The following is a 24,064-nucleotide window of genomic DNA, read 5'->3' on the forward strand; positions in this document are numbered from 1 at the left end:
ACTGCTCGTGCCGAGGCTCACTTAATTAGTCATCACAATTTATCTAGCAATCGACAGATTTCTATCCCTTTGCTGTCTAACAAACCATTTTCGGAACCTTCTGTGAGCCTTTGGTCAGCACAGCAGGTCCTGAGAGGCGGGGGTTCAAAGCCTTGGATTTCGCATCTGTCTATCGGGTCTATCTCATATCATATAGACAGGTCCTTGGTGTCGGAGCGCACGCCAACTCATCCCTCTTCAGACATGTGCTCCTTACATGGGGCACATAGGCCTTCCTTAACCTTAATGTGCCTCCATCTCGCACTGAAACATGCTGTAGCGTGCTGCCACATCAGATTGGTTGCTCATACCTTCCAAAACATCGCCTTATTCCAGGCGGCGCCTTTTATTCTTGTCGTGTTTATACGTAGGCGGCAGGATTGGATCTGTTTCTAGAAATTAACATACTAGGGTCTCAAAGTACAGGAACAATTGCTTGACTTGCCATCCGATCTCTCTAAATGCAATACAGTATCACGAAGGCGTTGAACGGTGAGATTTTGTGGGCCAAGAAGTAGTTCGAGTCCGCCGTAGGCTTTCATATAGAGTTCTCTAGCTGCGATTCGCTGGCCCTGATGGGCTCTGAGATTTGCTAGGTTTTGCATGGTATTGAGTGCCGGCCTATATCGAACGAATATGTCGGCACCTAAAGCCTTCTCGTATCCTTGCAGTGCCCGTTGGTACATCGCCTCGGCCTCGTCCATCCTGCCCTGGTCGGAGTAGAGGACAGCTAAGTTGTTGACCGTGGAGAGTGTGGATATGTGGTCTGGACCCCATGCCTTCTCGTATCCTTGCAGTGCCCGTTGGTACATCGTCTCGGCCTCGTCCATCCTGCCCTGGTCGGAGTAGAGGACAGCTAAGTTGTTGACCGTGTCGAGTGTGGATGTGTGGTCTGGACCCCATGCCTTCTCCTTTCCTTGCAGTGCCCGTTGGTACATCGCCTCGGCCTCGTCCATCTTGCCCTGGTCGTAGTAGAGGAGGCCTAAGTTGTTGACCGTGTCGAGTGTGGATGTGTGGTCTGGTCCCCGTGCCTTCTCCTTTCCTTGCAGTGCCCGTTGGTACATCGTCTCGGCCTCGTCCATCTTGCCCTGGGCTTTGTAGAGGACGGCTAAGTTGTTGACCGTGTCGAGTGTGGATGTGTGGTCTGGACCCCATGCCTTCTCGTATCCTTGCAGTGCCCGTTGGTACATCGCCTCGGCCTCGGCCATCTTGCCCTGGTCGGAGTAGAGGTCGCCTAGGCTGTGAAAGGCCCATGGTATATCGTGATCGCTATCTCGAATCGTAGCGTAACATCTGACGGCATGTGATAGAAGCCGTCTCTGTAGCTGCCAAAACTGGGAGCTGTCCCTTGATGGGACCAGTGAGGCTACACAGCCTATCGTGAATCTAGCCAAGTCAACATCCCAGGTTTGGTTCAACATGTGGATGGTCCAATTGTGTACACAGGAGTGGATGCTGTATCCCCTTGACTCGGTTAGGCCCGGAGTGCCAGTGTGTTGGTCGACAAGCCCGTAATCGTGCAGCGTACCCATTGCGTCATTGAAACTCAACTCATCATTCAGTTCGTATACCCAGGCTGGACGATCGTCTTCGTCGGCCTGGAGGAGTTCGAACCAGATGTCTTCGTTGTCAAAATACGCCCACCATCGGAGTAGGTGGCCTGCGAGTGGATTGTGTCTCCGCAATTGATCATACGAGAGCTGCCATGTGGAGCAGAGCGTGCGGTCTTGGTAGGAGCCTAGACCCGGAGTGCTTGCGTGAAGTCTTGCCCACGACTCTTTGTATAGACGAAGGTAACCATCGAAGCCGATTGAAACCCGCTTCAAGTAAGCTCCAGCCGTGGCAAGGGCAAGGGTAGCCCATCAAGCTCCCTTACGAGACTTCTAGCGTCAACGTCTGCAACAGTCATTAGTAAGACTTCAATTGGCGATAAGCTTCTTACCGTATTGTAAATCATGCCTGCCTGAGGTTTTCGAGAGGATTTCTAGACTGTTCTCTATTGAGACGAGCTTTCTTATTCGAATCATGTAACCAAGATCCACTTGCGACGAGCGTGTCGTAATAATAATCGAGCCTTGATACGCCGTAGGAAGAAATTGATGGATGTCAATTTCTGCGCCTTCGGCACTATTGGTCAATCTCGGATTGTCGAGGTTGTCGTAGATAAGAAGCCACCTCGTGTTGTTTGGTAGGCTTAGCCAGGCCTTGACGGCTTCTATTGTCTCTTCATGACTCTGCCGTTTGCCTTCAGCACTTAAGAGGCTGGCGTCGGGATACTGCTGCATTATCTGCGTCGCTACTTTGATAAAGCTTTGCTGGATCGAGGCCTCGTCCTTGATGTTGAGCCAGAATACAGCGGAATACTCGTCTCTGTATCGTTTTGCGTAGGTAATGGCGATTTGTGTCTTGCCAATACCGCCGAGCCCGTGGAGAACAATGACGCGACGGCTTCCATCCGAGCTTAGACTGCTACGGATCTCCGCCAGTTCACCTTCTCTTGCGACGAAGTGCTGCGTCTCGGGAACATCCGACAGGCTGAAGGTGACAGAGAAATTGTTGGCTCGAGTCCCTTTTTTCAGTCAGCCTTCTCCCAGCATCACTGTTTGGAAGGAATAAACCCACCCTTCACGACTTTCTGGATCTCCTCGCGCAATCGTTTCTGGGCATTATCTCGCCCTTCGCCGTAGATCAGCGGCATGTGGACGTCGAATATCCCCAGGAGCGCATACGCCAGGTCCTCCGGGTATTTTGTTTGGCGGTTGCGGACCCAGGCTTCTCGTTCCGAGACGGGAAAGTCGGACAACGGAGTACCGTTGAGTGCACTCGCCGGAATGCCTGTGATGTCGCGTATCGCAGGTCTCAGAGATTGCTTGTCACCGAGCCACACGCCTTCCTTGGAATAGAAGTCCACTGACGTCGGCGCGAGGAGCTCTTGGAGTGTCCAACCACGAGTGAACCATCTGCTTTTTCGGAAGGCCCCTTCCCAAGGCGCCACGTTGTCCCGCGCATCAGTGTCGGCAGCGCTGGAGACGTCGGCAAGATAGACGTAACATCGTTTCGCATCGCGGTACCACCGGAACATGCTGTTGATCGCAGTCTGCAGCTCGATGTTGTTGGACTTGTCGATGCAGCAGGTGTCGACCCAGAAATATCGCAAACCGTGTTGCTCCACTTGTTCGGCACAGAACTTGATCTTGTCATAGCCAGCCTTGTGCTGCCAAGCAGCTGGTGTGTTCGCTAGATCCGCATAGACGACCTCGTCTGGGCCCCACGTGTGGGAAAGGATCGCGTAAGGAGGCGCATTGTCGGCAACGAAGTCGTCGGTCAAGCTGCACCGGCCAGCATCGTCGCATTGGAGTAGCCGCATCGTAGGGCGCAGGAGCTACGCGACTCGGCGCATCGTTGGAATGAACGAGAACCTGGAGTGTGGCGCTCTTGCTTCAAGAAGCTAAACCGATGTCAACATCGCCATCATTGTGAGGACAGCTGGCCCTGCACCAGGCTGCAGGTGCGGGGTATGGCTCAGCCGCAAGCCAGGGATGGCAAGCAGACGAAAGATCAAGATTCGTGCATGCCCGCTGACGTTCCGTTTAGTATCACGAAATACCACAGCCAGGCTTGCCTCCCAGCTAGCTTGCGGTTCGGCCCGTGGATTAAGCAGTACGGAGCGCGCATGCGATCCCATAATTAACGTTTTCGCGAAAAGAAACCGAGTTGTTGCGGAGTTACGAACTATGTGGGCTTTTGGGGCGGTACTACTCGCTTCAGCCTTCGCAATAAGAAGCAACGCCAACGAACCCATTCATTCGAGTCCGATCAGGGAGATTGCCCCGATCGTCACAATGGCGCAAAGTGAGCCAAAGCAGCAAGAAGCCTGCTGAAGCTCAAAACTTCAGTGCGCGTACAGGGCTTGCACAAGGACTGCTACGCCTGTGCACCACACTTTGGCGCAATAACCGGAACGTGAAATTGACTGCCCCAGGTACCACTGGCAAGGACGGACATCCACCCACCCCTGCACGACCTGACATCTCCCAGCTGCCGTGTTATGCCAGTCACAGTGCGCAATCGTCGCCGTAGTGAGCAGCGTCCTCGTAGACTACGAAATCCGAATCACGAGCGAAGCGCTCGGCATCGGCGTCGTTCGTGGATTGTACGGTGCTGAAGGGATCACAAGCAGGGGATAGGCCACCGACGCTAGGTGGGGCGCGGTGTTAGCGTACAGTACTTCGCCAACACAGTCGATTCGCGGCTTTCTGGTAGCAGAAATCTGCCGCGCGTAACTAGAAACCCCGATCCCAGACGTCGTCGCGCTCTAGTATATACACTATGCGCATGTGCGCGAACCCCAAACGCGTAAGCTAGCCAAGCGCTGCATCTTTCAGATGGAGACCTCAACTCAGCTATTCCTAGCAAGGCTCATCAGTTCGACTGCGGCTTTCTGTGAGGTCCACAACCCGAGCTTTCCGCCCATACTAACCAGCGAAAGACCAGATCGCAGCTTCGTTGCACGGTTTTATATGGCCTAAGATCTTTTGGGACTTTGTGACCCATTCCCTCGACAGCGCGGTTTCGCCATTCCCTTACTTGCAGATTGCGAATCTTATGGCTGCTAGCATGGTCTTAGCTTGGGAATGGCCTGCACCATGCTTTGCTCGTTGCCGTCTGTACCACTGCCCTGTCCTCCACGCAGCAGTCCTTGCATTAGCGCTCATTCCCGCAATACTGCTTTATCAGGGCACCAATGCCGCGATATATTACATTATATCAGCTACACTCTACTTGTTATTCTAAAGCACGTGATGGACCATCTCGGCTAAGAAATTATTACTATTAATGTGTACATCTACCTAGTTACTCATCCGCATCCGTGCCGGAGCTCATCGAGAGACATGTGCTCCTGTGTGACATAGCTTACCTCCTGTGTTCGTTAATCCCTAGTTCACACCAATCAGGCGTGAATCAGCGCTCGCTTCGTCTTCTTAGTTCTTCCTGGGCTTGCAGGTTACTCCTGTCCTCGTGTGCCACTTCGGCCATTCGTTCTCGTTCTCGGCTCTGTAGAATTTTCGGATAGTCGATCCTATGGTGAAAATTGAATTGCAGCCATGTTATGTAGGGGTACTCGTCATTCCCAAGTTGCTCGCTTTCTGTGTACCAGTCGGACTTGCTTATCCATTGGCCAGTAGTAAAAACCTTGGCGGTGGGTTGCCGACATAAGGGGCAGGTTACGTTCCGTTCCTCACGCATGACGGTTCGAAAGTATATTGCCAAGCATTTCGTATGGAATATGTGAAGACTTTCACATGCAATGGTGCAATCTTGGAAAACATCCCCTAGTGGCTCGGGGCAAATGGAGCAGCCTTCCTCGGCGTTGATTCGAAGCAATGGGCTTTGAGCCCATTGGCGTTTCAAGGTATGTTCTTCCGTCCATGGGAGTCCATGTTGGTTGAAAGTCTTCGTGGGTATCCGGACATGGTTGTACCTTCCGCTATAGCGTATGGTGAAAAAGGTGGATCCCCATGTCGACTCTCCTCCGTGGTTATCGTTTTGGCAAACTATAAGGCTATCGTCCCTACGATTCGTTGCGAGCCGCATGCATCCGTCGCAGTATCCACAACCGCACTGTATAACAATAGATGCCGAAGGCTGTTCATCGACGGACTCCCCCCTCAGAGAAATGGTGGTAACGCAATTTCGACATCGGCCTGCGATGTTTTGCCCATGGACCCTGTTGTATATGGCTAGAAACTATACCTGGTGTCAGTTAGCAATTGGCATACTCATACTCGGTGTTGATTTACATTTTCTAGCTCCTGGTCTCTTTGGGTGCTTTGCCGCGATATGCCCGTTGTCGGTTGGGGCTGTGGGGCATTAGCAGCAGCTTGCCGGGAAGCCCTTGTTGGTCCATGGCTTCCTGTAGCTTGGGTTCGTGGCCCTGTGCCTTGCCTCTCAACACTAGTCACACCTGCGTGGTCTTGGGCGAACACGGGCACTCCAGACCTCAGGTGAACTGATGTTTGGCCTTGAATCTCGTCACCTGTGCGAGACTGTTGACCTCGAGGCCTTTCGACCGACGGGAGAGGCTGGCTTCGCGCGGCCTGTGCGGAACGTGGCTGTCGCCGTGATGCTTGTAGCTGGCTAGGACGCCTGGGTGCCGCACCACTGCCGCTTTCCTCCGGCCTTAAGTCCGCAGGCGTCTGGCTCCTGAGCCGTGCACCATCAGCTTGAAGGATAGCTCTGGCCGAGGAAGGAAGAGGCTCCAGTGGGGGGTCTTGGCCAGTTATTTGGTAGTGTGTCTCAATACGGTCCTGCCCTTCGTCTCTGACGACGCTATTCCATACGCCACGACTGACAAAGGGTGGGTCAGGCCCGTCAAGCTTCATCCAAGTATAGGTGTTCCTCTGTGGATTATTGACATGATCGTCGTCGAGCAATGGATCGAGATTTGTATATGGACATATCCAGAAGATGCCAGGTATACCATTCGCTCGGATATATTGGGCTAGCCCTTGCGAAGTTAACATACGGAGGCTTTCGAACTTAGACAACCGGAGTCCTAGCTGTTCTTTCTTGCACGCATAACCACGGCGAGTCTGGCCGCGACTAAAAGGTGGCAAGGTAAGAAGTACATAACTCTTCCAGGGCGGCGAGCCTTCGATCCGAGCAGTTTCGTATCCACCAGTTTGCGGGCAGCGGAAGTTCTCGTAAAAATGCCTGCCACGTACCGTGAGAATATTCGTAGGCTGGGTACCATGAGTACTCGGTCCATCGTCCGTGGCGAATACATCCAATTCGTCCTCGGTGCCAAGAGAGGAAGTATCGGGAATAGGATTGGTATGTCTAGCTGTTTCGGCATGTCCAAGTGGCTCAGGCTCAGGCTCAGGCTCAAAGGGCGATTCCGCCGTGGCTTGCGCATCGGGTACGGCTTCAGCTTCTGTAGTGGTATGTGACCTCATGGAAACGTCCTCATCCGACACCTCGATCGCAATTGGGATCTCGCCTTCGGGCGTCTCATCTCTAAGTCTTGGGTTGGTGCCTGCTCTGTTGTGGGTAGATCTGGTCGTCCCTACCGCACCTTCTGTTGTTTCAACTCCAGGATCTGGGTTGTTTCCTACTCTATTGCGGGTAGATCGGGTCCTCCCTAGCGCGCCTCTCCCTAATAACCCTTGCGACTCCTCTAGTGCTCGACGGTCTGCTCGATTCATGATAATAACTGACTGTGTTAATAATTAAGAATAGGAAGATTTGATTAGCGACGTGAACTGGACGGGCAAGCTACATATACTGGAGGAACAGATTCTAGAAACACACTCGAAACCCGATTCCTAGAGTCTGTTGCTGCGGAACGAGTTCCTGTAAATAGTATCTCCTTTCTGGTTCTTGCAATCAGTCGAGTCTTCAAAAGTCCCCGCCTCTGGCTGGGCAGGTACTTATTCAAAGCAGCACAGAAACCGAGTAATGTCTCGTCCCATGTCGTCTTGATGTAAACCTTACAAGCCTTCCTCACAGGGCCGTCATGGTACCGCACGTCCACGGCCACCGCAAGCGCATACCTCGACGACCGACGGAGTACAGAAGCCGTTGACCTCCTCGGACATACCGTGACGGTAACGATCCCGACCGACACGTATCGCGGGATCTACTGGAAGATGCCTATAATAGAGCAAATCACCACCAAGACCAGTTGATTGAAGCATGCGGGATAACAACACAGAACTGTACTTTACAGATTATGATCCCGGCCGCTCACTTTATGTTGAGCTTCTCACGAGTACCGGGGATCATGCATGTGCTTAAAGGATGGCGTAAATGTGACGCTTTACACAGTCAGTATATAAATGGTACTCCATTCATAGTTACTGTTGCAGCCTTCAGGTCATCTCGGACTTGCATGATCGTAACGGTACATGGAACGCCGGAATGACTTGTGGGACTCTGGCAGGCATGTGCCCATGCCACATCACTTGCAGCGACCCACTGCATCCAACCTGGAAAGCGAAAGCGGACGCTGAACCGAATTGTACGAATCTATTTCAGTCAGGGTAATAAACTCATATACATTTAACTCTGGCCAAAATAATAGGGTAGGCTATTATAAGTAGTATGAAAGATTCTTTTTAATTTTGTGTACGCACTTCGTGGCTTACCAACGCCCAAACGCTAATGTAGCAGGAGTCTCCAAGCACAGGATTTTACCCAAGGGCGAGCCTCTACAGCGGAGAATAAGTACCCGAATAACAAAAAAACTACCTACCATAATTGACATCCCTTTCTTCTACACATACTGCATGCATTATAACGCGATGTTGATCGTTGTCCTGAAGATACTACCATCCAAAAGATATTGGCGTAACGCAAATCCTGGTGTATTTATGTTTGATCGACGAGGTATTCGTCAGGTCATCTACCGTAAACACCCGTGACCCTTATTGCCAGCGGTACCGTGTTGTTTGTTCAACGTGGAGTATGCTGTCAAGACAGGTTTTGGCGTCGAATTAGTAGTAAGCTCAAGCATTAGCGTTCTGTGGTCTAGCAGTGTGGTCCATGTTAGGAACAATACAGGAATGAGCTGGCTACTGGACAGTATTTCTGCCACATCATTTACGCACGGTGCATGAGCCCAATAGTACCCCAGCCGAATAATCTGACACCTGAATGGGCAACGCTAAAGCTGGATGTTACTGATTGCTAGCCGCGCACTCGCCTAGCGCGCTGGAGAAACAGGAGCTTTGAAGACTGATGACAGGCCATGATCAAGACCCCGCCTGGACACCACAACGATCTGTCGCTGGAGCCGCAGACCACTGCTTCCGTGAGGACACATACGCATTTGTGCAAATATTTAATTATACCCTAATACATAAATCCTTGATATTGAAAAATGAACGCTGAGCCTTGGACTTCCCTGTGTTTCTCTCCGTTTTCCAGTATCGCATCGTATTGTTCCGAGTTATAGCGTTTCGCCCACAGATCGTTGCTCGTTGATTTCGTCGTTTCGTCTCCTGAGTTCTTCCTGGGCTTGCTCTTCGCTCATTTGCTGATGTGCGATTTCAACATCCCTTTCCTGCCGTCGGCTTTGCGTAATTCTCGGATAGTTAACAGGGTGGTGTTTATTGAACTGTAACCATGTCATATAGAATTCTCGGTCGTCCCCAAAACGCTCGCTTTCTGTATACCATTGAGTCTGGCTGAACCACTGGCCAGTTGTAAAAACTCTGCATACAACTGCCCGACACAGCGGGCAGGACATGGCCAGGAAGCGACGCGCAGCATTGCGAAAGTGACGCGCCAGGCATGCGGTATGAAATATGTGGACAGACGCACCGACACACGTAATGGAGCAGTTTTGAAAGAGGTCCCCTAAGGTGTCATAGCAAATAAGGCAGTCTTCCTCGGCATCAACTCGAAGTATTGGGCTTCGCGCCCTTCGCGTCCATTGGGGTTTCAGTGTGTGATCCTCAGTCCACGGAAATCCAAGTTGTTTAAAAGTGCGTACAGGTATCCGAACCTTGCTATACCGTTCATTAAAGCGTGTAGTGAAGAATGTCGACAGGGATTGTTCTCTATGGCTGCCATTATTTCCGCAGATGATATAGTTAGTTCCGTGGTTGACTGCTAACCGCGTGCAGTAGTCGCAATATACACAGCCGCATTGGATAACCATAGTAGCCATAGACTGTTGATTTATCGATTCGCCCCTTGAAGAACTCGTTTCTACACAGACACGACATCTTCCTGTGATATCCCGGCCATTGGGTTCATTATATATGGCCAGAAACTAGACATAGCGTCAGTCTGGGCGTCCTCCATAGAGGTTCCAGTGGGGTCTTACATCTTCCAGCGGATCAGCGGTACCTGGAGGTCTATTTCGTGACTCCGTAGGATTATCCGATCTAGGTATGCTAGTTGCAGCTGGTGGTGACTGGGTCAATGGCGCTGGCCTGAAAAGACTTGCTGGCCTTGGGCTTTGGAGCATTTCGATTGTTGGCTGAGGCTGACTTCGTGGGGCCTGCATAGGCCACTGCTGTTCCTCTTGGGTCTCACTCCGCGGAGTCACTAGCACTCTGTCCTGTTGCGGCGCCGGTTGGGTTGAGGGGGTTAGGGCCACGACAGATGCTATGTACGTCTGGTTCCTGAGCCGTGCGCCATCGACCTGGAGGCTCGTTCTGGCCGAGGGTGGATACAGCTCGATGGGCAGGTGTTGGCCAGTAATCTCGTAATGCGCATCAATACGGCCTTGTCCTTGATTGCCAAGGACGCTATTCCACACTCCACAACTGATAAATGGAGGTTCGGGGCCATCAAGCTTCATCCAAGTATAAGTATTCCTTTGTGGATAACCGGCACGGCCATTATTGAGTAGTGGATCAAGATCGACATATGGGCATATCCAGTGGATCCCAGGTACGTCGTGGTCACGGATATAGTCCCTTAGTTGTTGTGCAGTCAACATGCGTAGATCGGTGAATCGGGACGACCGGATTCCCAGCTGTTCTTTCTTGCACGTATAACCGCGGCGAGGCTGGCCTCGACTAAAGGGTGGAAGAGTAAGAAGTACAAAGCTCTTGCAGGGTGGTGAGCCTTCTATACGAGCCGTCTCGTTTGTATCAGTTTGCGGACAGCGGAAATTCTCGTAAAACTGCCGGCCGTGTACACTGAGGATGTTCGCAGGTTGGGTGCCATGGGTACCTGGGCCACCATTTGCAACGAATATATTAACCTCGTTTTCGAAGTCCACATAGGAAGTAGCCGGAAAGGAATCGGTATGCCTAGCCTCCGTTTCGGCATGTCCAAGTGCTTCCGACTCAAAAGGGGTTTCTGCTGCAGTGGTATATGATCTCAGAGAGGAGTCCTCATCTGACATTTCGATCAGAATCTTGCTACGAATGGCTCTGATTTACCCCCCGAGAAGATTCCTCGTGCCCGACAGGCTGCTGGGTTAACAATGTCCCAGGAAGTTTGGAAATAAGAAATTGGAAGCGCCTTTCTAGAACAATACGCAGCAAGCAATTCGGAAATATATTATATATTTGCTCTTTTATCTAGTACATTGGTGGAACAATATAAAGAAGCCAATATTAGCCCGGTGTCTTAGATACAGTAGAAGGGAACATACTCCTCTTCATATACGTCATCGGATTAATATTAATCCTAGCCAGCGGCGAATCCGTCTTCCGATTCGAGTACCTGAATGGCTGATCACTTAGGGCTGCCAACAGGGTGTTTGTGGGAATGATTAGATAGGAAAGATTATCCACCAGCGTATTGCTCTCGACCAAACCCCAACTAAACATACACCGTCTTTGGTCGTCTGCCAACGGCTAGAATTGATTTACCTTCCCTTCGTGAACACCTGCAGAATGAGTTCGCGGCACATTGGGCAGTTTGTAGTGTTAAATTTCCCATGCCTAGTCATGACTCTCACTAAACACGACCTACGAAGAAGTGAATATAATAATTATGGTAGCATGCTAGAATGCAACTGTAACCAGCTCTCGAATTGTTTCTAACAGATCGCGCAAAATTAGTTCGTTGCAATGATCCTTAGCTAATCACCAGGTCCATCACAGAGGAGCGCTTTCTGATCAATCCAGCCATGGTAGGGCCCTTTGTTCTTTGTCAATGGAACCATGTAGGCGCTTTGCAAGTGGATGAGATAACATCTCTGCATTGTTTTCCATAAGGCAGTCGCTGCAATCTTTGGCAGATCCATGTTCACGGAAACTTTTGATATTCCTTCATTGTAATACCACTAAGCCCTGGGGGCTCCGAGCTTACCTGGGCGTAAGTACTATCATGCAAGATCATAACCACACTTTCACTGACTATATCAGGGGTTCCGATTAACCAATCTGTTTACTGTCATATATTCCTGAAAGGGAGAACTGTTTCTATAATACTATTCTGAATCATCTACATTGTGGCAGAAATACTGCTCGAAACCTTGAAGGTGTTCCTCCACAAACGCCAAAACATCGGCATCGTTGGACGTGGCGGTAACAGTGACCCATACGAAGTCCCCAGTATAGGCTGTGCATGATTCCATCTCCAGCTCGTCGATTGTTTCCTTGGCAGAAGCTTCATCAACAGGTGGGAAGTAGCTCTTGTTCTCCCATGCCACATTCTCCAGCTCCTCCCGGGACGGAGCAACACGCTCCGACGATGCCATGACTGGACCAGAAGCGCTCCCGGGCATGATGAATGGGTCAGAAGAAGTGACTGCCGCTGCCGTTACTCTCTCGTCTTCCAAAAGTAGTCGACAGAACTCTTCCGTTCTAGGCTTGGAAGGCAGGAGGAATGTTAGGGACGAGTTCTGCTTGAACTCTCTCAGACCAGAAACTTCTTGCCAACCTGCTCTTTCGGTAATGTGATAGTTCTTTTTGTATTGAATCGTCAAAATACCCGCTTGATTGAGACGGAGTAGGAGTGGAGCAGAATCAAGGTCTCCCTGATCCTCGAATAATCGCCAGCGCCACGGTAACAACACGTCGTCCTCTACATAACCTTCCACGTATTCTCGCATAAGTCGGATGAGGGCCTCCCAGGCATCGGCAGATCTCCATTCTGCTGATACTGGAGTGTGGCATAGAAACCAGTCTTCTTTCACCATGGATCGTATTCCAATGCTTTGGAGAGGAGCTTCAGTAACTCTACACTCTTTGAGTGCGAGACTATCTCTGTGCCTGTTGTCAAGCAAACTGTAAAGCAGATATGTAAAATAGTAGCCTTCGTGTTGTTCGAAAAGACCCGATATGGGTTGTGAAAGGGCAACGTTGGTTTCGTTTTCCCAGTCCCATAGGTTCAAAATAATCTTGCTGTCCGTAAGATGTGCCTCGCACAATTGCTCATTATAGGTATGTTTCTGAAGACATGACTTTATGTCAGCGGTACCTTTCGCAATTTCGTGGAGTTCACCTGTGCCGTCACTCGAAATAAAGACCAGGTTGATCCAATCGCTTGTGTCTCCATCGTAGAACTTTCGCATATCTTGGGGATGACCAATGACAAAGGGGTTGAAGCCGATGGCGGAAGCTGCGTCAAGGAAATCGCCACTCCTGAACAGTCTCGCATAGGCAAGTGCATGTTTAATCTCAGAGGTAGAGTCCCCTCGCCGATGAGCTTCCGCTCTGTGAACAGGGTTGCTCAAATCCATGTTTGCGTGGTTCTTGAGAATGAAGCTTGACTGGGCATGTCCTTAGGTATATATAAGTTCATAGGCATCCCACTTTTCCAGAAACCAGAAACCTAAATTTAGAATCCTAGTCCACATTTCTGGGAAGAACGACTCCAGATGTTTGCCGCGCGCTTAATTATGTTATGTTCTACAGGTTGATATAAAGCGAGACACCCAGAAGTCGAAATCCAGAACAATATTCAGAAGGACCAAATCCAACTTCCTCGAAGCTGCACAATACCAACCTCAAAGTATTTTCTAACAGCATGAAGGCATCATACGCTCTATTGAAGTCGTGGAAAGGGAGAAAGAGAAATGGGATGAAGAAGATGCACGAGCTCTATGAACTTTTCGGAGCTAAAGTTTATGTTTATGTGGAGAAAGACGGTGTACCATACTCATATCAGTCCCATGGCGACTTTCCTAGTTGTCCAGCTGGCCCGGTATTGGCAGCTAACAGAATGACCCCTGATGACTTCATCACTGTCGCTGAGAGACGACGACGCGATCAACCCCTTTCGCCCTCACCAATCAGCAGTCAGAACTTCCAGAAAGAGCCGGTCAACATTAATGGCAACCAAAGACCGCAAACTCGAACATACTTCAATATTCCAAAGAATTGAACAATATACATTTTAATTCATGTTCTGTAAAGCCTCCTGCAGTGAAGATATCGTAGCAATGACAGATCGAATCCCAGATGTTTGTGATATGCCCGTGGCTCCTTCCCGAGAACATTGCAAGTTGCCTAAGCGGCAGGGCGAGTTACTTATATTTACCTGCCCCTCCTGTCTCGTTGAATCGACCATTATAATGATCATAGACGAAGGAGACGATGCAGTGACTGTTAGCAAAGTTAGGAAGTCTTTTCCTTCTTTGACCTCTCTCCAACTTTGATCAGAGCATAAATCTGCCACTACCAATGGATTGTCTCCACGATAGTGAATTCGAGTTTTCTTCCTCCTGAGGGCCATGAGAAGGGAAGTCAAATACGGCCCAGGCTCGATATGACACCCTATTCGTAGCTCTATCTCGATGGGAGTGTCACTATAGAAATGGAAGGGCTCAACAATATCGATGTAAAACAGAGACCCGATGAGGCTCTCAACTTGCTCATCAAGGTGGGAGGAGACAGCTGGGGAGTACTGGAGTGAAACATCAATCGACGCTTCAGGCCAAAGGCGTGACACTAAAGCGTTTACTTGGAAACCAGTATCCGCGGGACGCGGACGGAAGCTTTTGCGGAGCCATTCTTCCGTTCTGGACGAAGTTGACTTTTCCACCATTGTGATGAGGCGGCCTCTGTGGTATAAACACAGTTTTGGTCCTTTAGTACGGATATCCTTGAATGGAAAGTTTAATCCTGGGCCAAATCGAATTTCGTTCTTGTGTATTTTGACCCATTTAAGTCCTCGGAGATGGTGTATGCAGTCTTCAACGCTAGCTCCTTGACAGAAGAGCATGACGGCGAAAAATATTCCGATGTTGCTTCCGATGACAAGATCGAAATAATTCCCCATTGGCGCTGTCAGTATGCTGCGGATGCTTTTCAAGTATATTGACATCGACTGGGCGTTCTGCACGTCGCCTTCCAGAACCAGAACCCTGACTCCCGCATTATGTGGTCGAAGGCGACAGACCACGTCGTTTGGCTCCCCACAAAATAAACATGTGGCTAGAAGAACAGTCCGAGCATTGGTAATAATCGGAGCGTATTTTGACATACATGAATCGCAAAGTTCGTGCCCACACGATAGAGTATTTGAGGTCATGCAAGCTAGACATGCCAAGCAGATTTTGGAGGCTCCAATTCCTTGCAATGATGGAGGGATGGACCTGATGATCTCCATATGTTTCCTAGTATAGCCTTGGCTGGCAACAATCTGGCTGGCCAGCCTAACAAAGTGATCTTGCAGTATGGCGGTGAGTCTAGGAGCTCTCGACTGATCCTCGATGTTCTCAATCAACGAGCGATAGATTTCTGTGAATATCGGCTCAGGTGGCAACCCTATCTGAAAGTTAGCTATGCCATGTCTACCTAGTTAGTAACGAACACCCACAAATTTTGCTTCGAAATGCGTCGGACACAAGCACGGATGCGATGAAGTGGTATGTCGATTCTGCTAAGGCAGGATCTTGGGAGCTTCTCTTAACTAATTCGGCGATGTGTGTTGAAAGGAGTTCGGGTACAGGCTGTGTTGCTCGTGATGCGCGAACCAAACTTAAAGTATCTGTGGTGGCTTCTGCAAAATGAATACAAGTTACCTGTAGCAGAGTCCTGACTTGCGACCGCGTAAAAGCTCTATGGAAGCCGGCATTTACATAAACTCCCGTTGAGAAGTCAACCGCTGTCTGCCCTTCGGTTGGCTTTTCCTGTACCATTAGCCCAGAAAAGCAATCGCGCCATGCATTTTCTGCTGTTTTGAAGCTGTGTTCTCGCAGTACGTTGCACCTTGCTAGAACCTCAGTCGTAAATGTCCACTCCAAGTCTTTAGAAGAAATTCTCATGCTTCCCTCCCTCTCCGTCAATATGAGAATGACCGGTTTTTGGCGCAATACTGGAGGATCGGGATAGACCCAACTTGCTAATTCGGCCAAAATCTCAGCAATGCCGCCGTACTCTGCTTCCACGAAGATGCAAGCATTGTTCAGTGATAAGAGAGCTCGCGAATAAAATCGGCGTGCAATTTCGGGACCAGTCAAAGACTGTGCACGTTGGACTGGATGTCGAATGATGTTGGGAGGGGTCCAGCCAGCTTTGATCACCGGCATAGAGGCTTGGAGGTGAAGGCTACAGTCTAGGATGACGGAGGAGTCAGAGTGAAACATGTGTACGTGGCCTGGTAGTTCGCGCGTCTGAGGCCCTCTGATGATAGTAATCATGTCGACCTCTTTGTCAGGCCCTTGATCCAAACGTTGAAATGGGCCAGACATCTCTTCCAGGAAGGGGCCATCAAGTCCAGGAGCCCCGCGGCGGAGATTCAACCACAATGAAGAAGGCATAGAGGGCATACATGAACAGTTTGGTTCTTTTGCCGCCAATCTGAATTTTGTTTGTTTATATGGTACGGCCCCTTTCGAGAATTCGAAAACTAGAACAAGATATTGGGGCCCATATAAAACCCCACCACCAAATGCTTATCGCCGCTGCCCTATTCTTAGAACCTCTATCCAAAGCTTATATGATACTGAAAGAAGTATCGTTAAAAACGTGAATACACTTGTCAAAGCCAAAGCGGCCTTCGCTGTGGTGGACCAGACGCCCCCCTGGGCAGTGTACACGTTGATGAGAACTGTGATCAACCCATTTGCAGAATTGAACATAGAGGGCCTACTCCGTAGGTCAGTCATGAAACTGAGTTTGGGACTACTCGTACATGAAAACATGGCTCAACAGCCATATGTAGTTATGCTTCCACTTATACCAGAGCCACAGAAGTCCAATGACACCTGTTGTCGTGCACAGAGCAACGAAAGGAAGTATCGAGTGGCTCAGTAGGACATGATATTGCGAATAGACAATGGTCTGATGGAGAGCTGTGAATGTAGCAGGGAAGATGGAGAACCCAGAGAGTAAAAGCCAGGCGCAAGTTGCAGCAGCTATATTGAAAACTAACGGCACCGCATTGGATTCAAGAACCATTTCTTCATAAGAGATTGCCATGATGATGACGACGCAGACCACGAGACTTTGGAAAATCAAGGAGACGCACCAAGCTTATATTTCACATGTCTATGGAGCTATTTCTTACTTCCGGTTTCCGAGCTTCATCTTTCGGATCCTTGAAGCCAGCTCATCCTCTGCGTGAAATACCTCTCGCTCTATGATGCGATTTCTCATCACATGTTTCTCCACATTTCTGGTCTCGTATCGTGCGGCTCGACTCGTGGTGGCGTAGCGTTCACGCTCGACTGTTCGTCTGAAGTCGTGACGAGTATATGCAGTGTAGTTAGGGTCGCTGGTATGCCTGAACTCATGGCGGGTATACGACCGTGTAACAATACAGTGGTTGCCTCGATGATGCCGTTCTCGTATTGTGGTATAGTTTAGCTGGCGAGGCGGTTGATGTACAACCTGCAGCGGCTCAGGCAATTGAGGATAAGGGGTTGGTGGACGATGACCGTCCCGAATACCACAATCAACAACAATCGGCCGTGGTCTCTGACTTTTAGTATAGGTGGGGAGCTTAAAATGTACAGAGGCCATTGTGGCACACGTCTAGCAATGCAGAGCATCCAGTACGGTACATATCGTTTTGATGAAGAAATGGAAACTAGAGGCTTCCTCCATTTGGCTTAAATAAGACGGCTCGGGCAGGTGGTAGGAAAACTCGTGACTAGATTTGGTCGCGCGAAAACTGGTAGACAGCCAATGCAGCCTGAGTGCGGGCTACTGTGGCCCCTGATGCGCTAGTAGATAACGACCTGGGTCGACAACTAGATTAGGTAGCGGTCATGGACTACTTGGTCATGGTAGGGTGGCTACCGGTAAAGGACTGTCAGTGCCAAGTAGCAATCAGTACCATACTCGTCAGCTAGTATCCACCAACAGACTACCTATCCTCTTCATTGCTGCATGTGCCAGCCTCTACATCTTGGGCCGAATGCCCCGAACTCGCGCTCCTTCTCCGGCGTCTCGGACGCTTCGGCCAGTTCACCATGTACGCCATGCACCGTCTATCTACATCATTCTCGCTTGATTCTCAAGTTTGTAGAAACTTCCTCACCAGCGATCTACATTCAGGCAGTGCGTTTCCATCAAGTACTGTTCATGATTGTCTTACATTTTCGTCTGGCCATGAACACTATTGGCGCACCAGTTGAGAGCATGTAGCGAGTATTCTCGGGCCCGAATCGTGGCGGCGGTAAGAACTGTTTGCAGTAGTGGTGTGAGAACCATTAGGACGGTACCCAATCAAGACATTGAAGAGTGCAGCAAGGAAATCATACAGCAGGAGGCGCACGCATTAGTAGCGTTGAGCGTTACCCCCAGTGATGGGCAAAGTACCTAAGTGCATCACTGAAACCGACCCCACCCAAAAGCGCCAACTCTGGTCCGCTAGAAGTTACCCATCTGATGGTGAACTGGTACACGTGATAGGGCCCTACTACCCCTACGTGAAGCTTGACCCCCTTCAATTAAATCAGTAGCTCGACGCGACAACGTCCGCCCAAGTGTCATCGGGTTATGTCATCGGAGATGATCGCACAGGTCAAAAGTGAAAAGCAAGTAAATGTATGCATTGATGAATGGTAATGTTGCGTCGAAACGGTATCAGAATTAGATACATCAATTTTACCACGAAGGCGAGGTTCTATTGCGTCTGCAGCGAACCGAGAGTGAACCAAGATGCAAGGGTGCATCGCTAGATCCAGCATGAGCAAGATCTTACCAAGATGCTCGATCTCCAATCAGAGCGTCCGAATCGACTCTTGTAGAGAAGCATCGCTCCTTGTTCCCACCTACACTCCTGCAACGCAGTACTGCCACGGCCTCACATTGGCCAGGCAGATTGTCTTCCTTGTTGGTTAGCAAACCTCTGCTTGAATCGGTTTACCGTATTGTCAAGTGATCAATGTTAGGAATACCGCAGGTGGATTGCAGTGACGGCCCAGGTACCCAATCAAATTACAATGGGCAGTGGGAGACATGGCGACATCCGGCCTCGAAATACGCGGGGATTGCACAACGGTCAATCGGTTCTCCAGTCTGCCAAAATGGAACGCCTCGTTATACAGAGGTTTTGTAGTAAAAGCATCTTTAAGCCGACTTATCAGGCTATTAGCTGCAGCACCAACTCAGCAGGGGCTTATCATATCGCAAAGACTTGAGATGATGGAAGCCTAAAACTGCCTCACGGCACATATGCAGACGGGGGAGATGCTCAATCCCCCGTCAGAACGTGCGAATGTACACTTGTACGGCTCTTCGACCCCCTCCCTTCTCAGCTTGTTTGCCTTTCAACCTCGTAAACCAACAGCAGTCAAGGGATCATGGCTGCAATATAGTAAGTGGCTTGGCCAGATTCTTGTGACGACCCAGCAGGACGGTACCCAATCAGGCGCAATGGGCAGTGGAAGACATGGCAGCTTCCAACCTAGAAATACGTGGGAATTTCACAGCAGCCAACCTGCATGTGGTTTCGACAACTTGTTTGTGTCCTGTCAAAATGGAGGGCCTCATGAGAACAGATCAGCGCTCCGAAGCAACTCGTCTGTCTCTAGAGCAGGAGCTGGTTGCAATGAAAGCATCTTTGATCCGATTCATCGAACTTTTAGCAGCGGCCACACCAACTCAGCAGGGGATTGCGATGCTGCAAAGTCTTCAGATGATGATGGACGTCCAACATTGCCTCTTGTCACACACACCGATTTGTCTCAAAAGGCGACTCGCATTGAACCTGCTCGTTGCGCACCGAAATGCTGAAATCGCGCAAAGGTCAGCGGTGGGCCAGCGTGACGTGCAAATAAGGTTATTTTATCAAGACGATGGGTTAGCACAGTAGATCTTCAGGGTTTTACATAACATAGTTTCATCTTTGACTCACATCGGCAAGGAGTATTATATGTATTAATAGCCGACTCACTTCAACGGGAGCGCTTGGATGACCTGGCACGGGCTCTGCAGTCTGCGCAACATACGGGCGCAGCTTCTGCACCTGCACTCCAGCCCGCATTCCGGCCTCAAAGTATCCCTGAGCTGCTCCTGGCGATCAAGTCATTGGAGGTGGAATCATTGAAACAGGGCGTACTGCGCAGATATTTCCTCAAACAGCTTGTTTCCCTGAGAAACAACATCAAAACTCAGATACTACACGAGCATCCGGGTCGCAAAATAGAATCGAAGGTGTTGAGTTCGCTATCACTCAAACGCATGATGGCTTTAGCTTACCCAGACATCCATGGCGAGGAAACAGTGAGCAAGTCGACAAAAGAATACCAATCTAAATACGCGACGTTCAAGCAGCAACTTGTCGCGGGCCGGGTATGGTGCAAGCTTGACAGTGTATTTGGGAATTGGACATTTGCTCTCATACCTACGCGTTGTCAGAGCAAGATCGGGAGGCTTAAAGGCGAGAAGTTCGTAGCGTTCCTGGAACGTTTATACCAGAGGTTCGGGGAGATACAGGAGTTGAGCCTAGAAGCAGCACGATTGCTGGAGGGCAATCTGGTAACGGGATGAGGGGCGGCATTTGCGCCAAGTCGCCAATGCAGGCATATCGTGTATTTTCAATTCCATACAACACGCTCCCTTAGTTCCACTCGTATCATGCACGTCTTTGCTTGAGTAACATGGGCCCCGTCTGCATCAGCAACTAAGTGGACTTGACGATCGTAATGACGAAAACATAGAAACACTTAGCATATTAATACATATAATACTCCTTGCCGATGTGAGTCAAAGATGAAACTATGTTATGTAAAACCCTGAAGATCTACTGTGCTAACCCATCGTCTTGATAAAATAACCTTATTTGCACGTCACGCTGGCCCACCGCTGACCTTTGCGCGATTTCAGCATTTCGGTGCGCAACGAGCAGGTTCAATGCGAGTCGCCTTTTGAGACAAATCGCGTTTAGGCTGCACCATTCGCAGCACCTCGTGGCACAGAAAATGTTTGTTGGAGCCATGATCGCTCCGCATACGGGCTTTTTTCACCATGACATACGTATGGCCACGAGTCTGTTGCAGAACGCGTCGTTGGGGACTGACGACCACCTGGGTGTAAGTAGCGGACTTGCGGTAATCTGATAGTAGAAACTAGCTTCTGGTAACCAGGAACATGTCACCCCACCTAGCAGTAGCATTGTTTCCTCCCACCATTTCTGCCAATGGCACCGTAGCATGGCCACTCCTGATGCCTCTACCCTGCACGTTAATTTAAGGCTCATGAGCTGAGTACGTGGGATGGGCACCCAACCGAGCCTGTCTTCTCGCGCTCCAAGCTTGGTAACGACGTCGAAATATATTTAATGGGCTATGAACCGTATAAGTTGCATCATGATGCTCGGCCGCCTATTGTCCAACACATTGCCATCGTCCAGAATGGGGTCTACTCCACCATCATGGCAAGTTCAAGGTCGTTACATCCTCGTCCCAGTTGTAGTTACACGCGACATTGTTGTGGTTGTTCGCCCAAGTGATTGTACGCATCGGGATATACAAGTGCCTGCGCAATGTGGGGCCACGGTCAGAGCCATCAGAAAAAAGTCTGAGCACCTGCTCGACCTAGTGGTATGCCATATGCTGCAATGGTTGGCGCTCACTAATACACCATAGCCAAGCTCTCGACTACTGATCATTTACAAAGGGAAACTGCTCTCTGAGTCATCGCCGCTGACATCTCAGGGCTGGGTAAATGGCGACGTTCTGAACGCATTCGTAATCCCGAAGTAAATCGGGATCAAAGCTTTGTCCAGTCCGTGATGCAAGCCTCCGTCCTGAAATCTGGGGATAGTAACTGAGGTGGGGATGCGGGGAATTCGTTTGGCATTTCACAGGCCGTGCTTTGCGGAGGCTGGGAATATGGAAGGGATTCTAGCTCCGGGATGGAGGTGCCAGGCTCTACCATGAAAGCTTTAGTGGGGATACAGTGTCTTCGGGATTAGCAAGTGACCTACCTTGCACTCTTGTATGGGCCCCACCAGGCGCAAGGTCCGGCTTCTGTACCCGACGAACCCGGAGATACTTCCTAATTAGAACCCACATGAGGATGCCCAGTACTTTGCCGATGACCAAAGCTCCGACCGCGAGGCCGACGGCTGTAAGCACAGGCAAACCCGTCGTCTTAACTGGGTCCGGACTCATGGATCTGTCAGGATCCGACGTGGGGGAAACACGATGGCTCGAAGAGGTCGTCGTCGAAGAAAGAATGTCCGAGGGTGAGGAAATTTCCAATGTCGTCGTCAATGCAGTCGTTGGACAAGTTTCCTGATCACAGGGGTCGATAGGACAGCAACCGGAGAATTTGTTGTTGGAACACACATACCACCGCGTGCCAGCGGGACAACTTGTGTACCGAAGGTTCCAATTGTGCATGATTAAGTGTGGAACATAGGAGAGTAGTAAAACCACGATAGTAGATGCAGCTTAGAAGGAAGAGTGGCGTGCATAGCGACAGGAGCTACAAGGTTTATAGCCAGATGGGCTGGGGTATGTTTCAGGGCCTTGACGACAGCGCAACTGGTGGAAAGGAATGGTCAAAGAATGTGTGGAAGAGTACGACAGAAGATGAATAACGCCGTTATCGATGTTTCGTAGGCAAAGAAGAGAAGCACGCAGAAGGGATGGGGGAGAACTCAGGGATGTTCGTGCTGCCAAAATATCTGAGGCAATCGAGAAAGAGACTCCAAAGTCGAGGGGTGGGAAAGAAATAATCCATGTCTCCACTTTGCGCAAGGGGTGTACCTAATAAAGCACGCAAGCGCTCGCTTGCCGATCACCGCGCTTGCTTCTTGAATCGGTGATCATATGAGGATTGAGCCCAGCAAGGGTCGCTAAAGATGTCCGTCAACAGAAATGGTCTGCGAAAAGAAACGGCTAGCAGAAGTGAACCGAAGGAACGGTAAGGGCGGGGCATGGACACTGGTTGCAAGCAGAATTGGTTGCAGGCAGAACGGTAAATAGCTAGGAAAGTGATGCGGCCGCTGCGACCTGAGGTGAGTGAATCTAGGTCTTTAGTACAGTAGTTTCGCCCCCCGGTGAGCAAACAAAAAAGTTGTCCCTACCAAACCAATCACGACAAGTGAATTAACGCGCACATACGAACCACATGATGTGTCCTTAGAGCGAATCAAAGGCACTGGCACCCTTCAGCCCATCTTGGCCTGGTTTACTTATTCGTCGGACAACCAAACATGCCCGAAGAGAAAGAGGCAGCTACAAGATTGGCCCAAGAACAAAGCCCGCAAGACACACCATCGTGCCGCTATAGTAGTTTCTTAGGACACATAAAGCCATATATTGAGACAAGTAGATGTTGAGCACAATGGGGACACTTCCGTTTCAGGAGGAAGTGGGTGACAGAGAAGTCGTAGCCTTGCTGCTTTAGCTGGCGGGACTGCGGCCAAGCATTGAAGTTCTGGGATTGCCAGTCACAGCAGCTAAGACTGCCCCGCTTCACCCATTCCCTCTCGTGCCCCTCCTCTCGTCTTGTACATACTCTATATGTGGTAAGTAGGATATCAAGATCAATGCCATCTGATGTAACCCACGTCTTCAGACTAAGAAGGGTTGTGCATTGAAGAAAGACGCCTAATGCGGCTCTATAAGATAATCTATGCCATCCTCGACGCGCCGAAGTTGGCACAGATAGGTTTAACCTCCAGGCACGGTTGGTCTGTGGCAACAAGGCAGCACGAATAATGCTCTGGGATACTGCATTGCGTGCACATCGAGCATTATGTGTGTTATAAAACCTGCTAGATCCAGCGCGTATTTCTGCTGGATTAATTCCAGTCACTTTACGTTCAAGAATCCACATAGATAGTTTGTCTTGCTCCCCACGCTTACATTTTTGTGCATAACTCTACTGTCCAATCACCCCACGATACTTCATGGTAACGGATCTCCAATTCTTCAAATACAACCCAAGAATGTCCGAGCGCGGTGGTCAAGACATGCCTGGGAGCGCAGATTTATTGGCACTCTACAACCGAAAGCGTGCGCTGAAATCGAAGTACGAAAAGAAGGATGACCTTGCAAAAGAGTTGGAGACACGATCGTGGAGTGCGTTTTGGGTACTTCTTCGACTTACTAATGTTAGCGCAGTCCAGTTTCGTTCCTTACTGTTTCCTTACACGTATTTCACCACGATCACAACGATCATAAGGATAAGACCGAACTTTAGAG

The 24,064-nt window shown here is 49.9% G+C and overlaps 6 protein-coding genes across 6 annotated transcripts; all 6 read right to left on the minus strand.

Moving 5' to 3' along the window:
• Positions 1 to 446: 446 nt before the first annotated feature.
• On the minus strand, positions 447 to 2,947 carry PG985_014778 (uncharacterized protein; the record flags this gene model as incomplete). Its single annotated transcript, XM_066834544.1, has 3 exons — positions 447 to 1,870; positions 1,982 to 2,599; positions 2,851 to 2,947. Coding segments are annotated over 3 exons (2,139 nt in total), but the record flags the coding sequence as incomplete, so codon positions are not given.
• A 2,872-nt stretch (positions 2,948 to 5,819) lies between these two features.
• PG985_014779 (uncharacterized protein) lies at positions 5,820 to 7,244 on the minus strand (the record flags this gene model as incomplete). Its single annotated transcript, XM_066834545.1, has 1 exon — positions 5,820 to 7,244. The coding sequence occupies one exon, from the start codon at positions 7,242 to 7,244 to the stop codon at positions 5,820 to 5,822; it is 1,425 nt and encodes a 474-aa protein (XP_066679285.1).
• A 2,585-nt stretch (positions 7,245 to 9,829) lies between these two features.
• Positions 9,830 to 10,903, minus strand: PG985_014780 (uncharacterized protein; the record flags this gene model as incomplete). The annotated part of the gene is made up of 1 exon (XM_066834546.1): positions 9,830 to 10,903. The coding sequence occupies one exon, from the start codon at positions 10,901 to 10,903 to the stop codon at positions 9,830 to 9,832; it is 1,074 nt and encodes a 357-aa protein (XP_066679286.1).
• A 1,035-nt stretch (positions 10,904 to 11,938) lies between these two features.
• On the minus strand, positions 11,939 to 12,235 carry PG985_014781 (uncharacterized protein; the record flags this gene model as incomplete). Its single annotated transcript, XM_066834547.1, has 1 exon — positions 11,939 to 12,235. One exon carries the CDS (start codon positions 12,233 to 12,235, stop codon positions 11,939 to 11,941), a length of 297 nt encoding a protein of 98 aa, XP_066679287.1.
• A 2,595-nt stretch (positions 12,236 to 14,830) lies between these two features.
• Positions 14,831 to 16,216, minus strand: PG985_014782 (uncharacterized protein; the record flags this gene model as incomplete). Its single annotated transcript, XM_066834548.1, has 4 exons — positions 14,831 to 14,888; positions 14,940 to 14,990; positions 15,050 to 15,221; positions 15,274 to 16,216. 4 exons carry the CDS (start codon positions 16,214 to 16,216, stop codon positions 14,831 to 14,833), a joined length of 1,224 nt encoding a protein of 407 aa, XP_066679288.1.
• Positions 16,217 to 21,566: 5,350 nt separating this feature from the next.
• Positions 21,567 to 22,044, minus strand: PG985_014783 (uncharacterized protein). Its single transcript, XM_066834549.1, has 2 exons — positions 21,835 to 22,044; positions 21,567 to 21,778 (listed from the first exon to the last, which is right to left on the minus strand). Exons 1-2 carry the CDS (start codon positions 22,019 to 22,021, stop codon positions 21,618 to 21,620), a joined length of 348 nt encoding a protein of 115 aa, XP_066679289.1. The 5' UTR covers positions 22,022 to 22,044; the 3' UTR covers positions 21,567 to 21,617.
• Positions 22,045 to 24,064: the final 2,020 nt, after the last annotated feature.

This window comes from Apiospora marii (genome assembly GCF_038362585.1).
Source record: "Apiospora marii strain CBS 49790 chromosome Unknown utg000011l_segment0_segment0, whole genome shotgun sequence".
NCBI lineage: Eukaryota > Fungi > Ascomycota > Sordariomycetes > Amphisphaeriales > Apiosporaceae > Apiospora > Apiospora marii.